The sequence below is a fragment of the Corythoichthys intestinalis genome, chromosome 16 (genome assembly GCF_030265065.1).
Source record: "Corythoichthys intestinalis isolate RoL2023-P3 chromosome 16, ASM3026506v1, whole genome shotgun sequence".
Taxonomy (NCBI): domain Eukaryota; kingdom Metazoa; phylum Chordata; class Actinopteri; order Syngnathiformes; family Syngnathidae; genus Corythoichthys; species Corythoichthys intestinalis.
This window is the reverse complement of record NC_080410.1, coordinates 51,898,414-51,902,354: the sequence shown is the minus strand read 5'-3', so window position 1 is coordinate 51,902,354 and position 3,941 is coordinate 51,898,414. Positions and strand designations below refer to the sequence as shown.

The 3,941-nt window shown below is 40.5% G+C and overlaps 1 protein-coding gene across 1 annotated transcript; it reads left to right on the top strand.

The window, feature by feature from the left end:
* The first annotated feature begins 1,212 nt into the window (after positions 1-1,212).
* Positions 1,213-2,189, top strand: rprml (reprimo-like). Its single transcript, XM_057817522.1, has one exon. It carries the CDS (start codon positions 1,404-1,406, stop codon positions 1,758-1,760), a length of 357 nt encoding a protein of 118 aa, XP_057673505.1. The 5' UTR covers positions 1,213-1,403; the 3' UTR covers positions 1,761-2,189.
* The last annotated feature ends 1,752 nt before the right edge of the window (positions 2,190-3,941 follow it).

The window sequence follows — 3,941 nt, the reverse complement described above, 5'->3', positions numbered from 1 at the left end:
ATGTACGAGAGGTGCCGGATCTGCACAAATAAGTCCCGGAACACAGGAAGGCCAAAGTCAAGAGGTGCCGGATCTTGTTCCGGCAGGATCCGGTACAAATTAACCCCTGGATTGTGATGTTAGTTAACGTTGCCTAGCGTTGCGCTCTTGAACGAGAGTGCTGGGTAACAGAGATAAAAAAAAAAAAAAAAAAAAATCCGGTTGTCTCACAGTATGACTCATGATCTTGAATGAATAATAAAGTGCTAAACATTTTTTTGCTCGCTCACCAGTGCCCCACTGTGCCCAAGTACTGTATTAGGTCTAGTGACGCCCCTAATTAAGTTAATTAAGTTTAAAATAGGGCTGTCAAAATTATCGCGTTAACAGGCGGTAATTAATTTTTTAAATTAACCACATTAAAATATTTTACGCAATTAACGCACATGTCCCGCTCAAACAGATTAAAATGACAGCAGTGTCATGTCCACTTGTTACTTGTGTTTTTTGTCTCCCTCTGCTGGCGGTTTGGTGCGACTGATTTTATGGACCATGAGCATTGTGTAATTATTGACATCAGCAATGGCGAGCTATAGTTTAGTTTTTAATTGAAAATTTTACAAATTTTATTAAAATGAAAACATTAAGAAGGGTTTTAATATAAAATTTCTATAACTTGTACTAACATTTATCTTTAAAGAACTACAAGTCTTTCTATCCATGGATCACTTTAACAGAATGTTAATAATGTTGATGCCATCTTGTAGATTTATTGTTATAATCAACAAATACAGTACTTATGTACAGTATGTTGAATGTATATATCCGTCTTGTGTCTTATCTTTCAATTCCAACAATAATTTACAGAAAAATATCGCATATTTTATAGATGGTACTTTGAATTGCGATTAATTACGATGAATTAATTTTTGAGCTGTGATTAACTCGATTAAAAATTTTAATCATTTGACAGCCCTAGTTTAAAATAAAAAAAAAAGGTCCCTGTGGGACACGATTAATAGACTCCAAATTCTTGTTCCGCCATTGTTAAAAGTTAAGCTCGAAGTTTTCATTATAAAAACTGACTTGACTTGTTCTCTCGTGACTAAACGCACCAGAGCCTTGGCAATAAAGGAGCTCTGAAGAGAGGTTGGGTGGGGGCTAGGTGGAGGGTGTGTGTGTGTGGCGCGGGGGGTCCATACTCGCCCAGTCTCTTATTACACCTTGCACAGTCTTGTTAGGAGACCCACGAAAAGAAGGCACCAGGACCTGATGCTCAACAATCGATTTAGGTATATTTAGCTCCCTCGGGTCGTTCCCTGTAAACATTACGCGCGCAGCAAAACTCCAGACAGAGACGCGAGGAAATCAGCATCTGCTTCGTTCTTTGAATTCCATGAGGGCAAGTTTGTGATCGAGGAGCCATGAACGCCTCCTCCTTGCTGGACGCCACGCAGGGCGCGCTACTCAACGGCAGCCGAACCCTGGCGGGGACGCTGGCCACCTACTCCGGAAACGGTAGCGAGCAGGCGGTGAGCGTCGACGGCGCGACGGGAGCCGGCGGCGAAAGTTCCCTGGTTCTCCTCCAGGAGGAGCGCAAACTGCTGGTCATGCGCGTGGTGCAGATCGCCGTGCTGTGCGTGCTGTCGCTCACGGTGGTCTTCGGGGTCTTCTTCCTCGGGTGCAACCTGATGATCAAGTCCGAGAGCATGATCAACTTCCTGGTCAAGGAGCGCCGACCTTCCAAGGACATGGACACCGGCATGATCGGACTCAATTAGGCCGATGCTATCTGCTGCATGAACTTCTTAGAAGTTTCCCTCCCTACAAGTCGGTCAGCGAAGAATCGATATGCAACACGGTCACGTCTCCTTCCAATGGACTTGAATGTACGGTGCAAGGTTTGTGCGTAAAGTTTGCGTAAAAGCAGCCAACTTCAACAAGTTGCCAACTTGAACAAAATGTTTACAAGCTGTTACCTCACCTTTGTTTGGCTTTTGTATTTTCCGGTGATTGTATTTTAATGAATGTTTTGAGATTGAACGAGACATGGATGTTGCGTCGTGGAGGAAAAAGTGTTTTTCTCGTCTTATTTGTGCAAACAAAAAAAAACAAAAAAAAATGACGAATACGCACTCGCTGCTCCTTATGTTTGGTATGCTCACTACTTGGTGTATTTGTATTCAATCAGCCTGGGTCTGTTTTGTACTTTGGAAACAGTCAAAATGCTGCATGAAGTATTTTTTGTACCAAAGAGTGTAAACATTGAATGAAAAAAAGAGCACATTAAAATCTGTTTATGATTCATGTGTGAGAGAATGGAAAGACTCTTCAACACAAATTTTGCCACCTGATTCTATCCTATAAAAAGCGGTACAGTCCAAAAGGTTTGAACACCCAGATAGCGGACCGACGTTGAAAAGATGTTGGATCAACATTCCACTTTCGATCTCATATGGTTGAACCAAAGTCACTTTTGCACCCTCAATTAATGTTGTTTCAACGTTGAAATCCTTACAAAACCTGAATGTCATTTCGTTTCTGAATACAACGCTGAACCAATGTAATGTTTTCGACCAAAACGCCTGCTCATCCATAATTCAATGACTTTTCAATCATATTTCCCGGTCAATCAATCATAAATCAACTATTTGTCAACATTAGTTCATCAACTATAAAACAATGTTAACCCAACCATCGCCTGACATACCATAGAAAAACGTTGTTTCAACATCATTTGACGTCAAAAATTTTGACGTCAACCATACTGAGGATTTTGATGGAAAATCAACGTTATTAAATGTCGGTCTGCTATCTGGGCATTATTGCCGTCCAATGGCAGCCAATAAATTAAGGCATGTATGCTACAAAATATGACATTTCCCAACCCAAAATGTTAGCCTAAAGCAGTGCTTCTCAATTATTTTCTGTCACGCCCCCCCAAGGAAGACGTAAATGTTTCGCGCCCCCCCAAACTCTCTGCTGCCACTGTAAATAGTATCATTTGTCTATAAAATTACTATTATAAATACGCATCTGCCTAACATTGTGTCCTTTTTTTCTAATAAAGAAAAAAAGTAACATAGATCAACTTATAATAAAGTATAACTTTATTAACATTGTTTTGTTTGTAACAGAGAAGACTTGACGTGCATCAATTTGCCTGAATTTTTAAAAAAAATTCACATCCAAACTAAAAAATACACTCAAGGTACATTTTTGACCATTTGATACAGAAAAATAAAATGTAATAAAATCAGTAAATAATAACAAATTAAAATTGATTAGAAACATTCACTCATGAGGACAATGTGCCAAAAAATTTGACCGAAAAAACAAATCTGAATAAAAGAAAAAGTGTCCTTGGACAGGACAGTTTTTATTTTTGCTGCTCACTGTATTTACCTCCTTTGCAATGGTGTGGAGTTATTTTGCAATGAGCATGCTAACAATGCTCACTGGTTTACTGATATAACACTGACAAAGCAGGACGATTGTTGGCAATATTCGGCACGTTTTCACTCAAAAAAATCAAGCGGCTTAACAATGAGATTGGGGTCTAATGTCTTTAAGTGGCGTCTTAATTGATTTGGCTTCTGGCTGTCTGCTATAATTATTTTTAGACACAGTAAACAGTGGTCTTTCATCATCACCCACTGTATTAAAAGTCAAAGCTAAAAGGCAAACGGCACGAAAAAGCGTATTCACGGCGGCCGAGGAAGAACCGTAGGTGAGGGCGGTCGTCGTGACGATCCCAAGCCGAAAATGGCACTTCTCGGGCGGCGACGTGAGAACCGGTGTTCGGCCATTCCTTACTACGCGGCGAAACGTGCTACACAATGCTCAGGGCGCTTGCGCGTGCATCCACACGCATGCGCACATCGGTTAGAAGCGGCGAGTACTCACTATTTTTGTTTTTATTTAGTTATTTAGAACCTTTTCACTGCCTCAAAGATACTTTT

Excerpts from the sequence above, each read along its gene's own strand:
- rprml (XM_057817522.1), top strand. The coding sequence starts at position 1,404 with ATGAACGCCTCCTCCTTGCTGGACGCCACGCAGGGCGCGCTACTCAAC.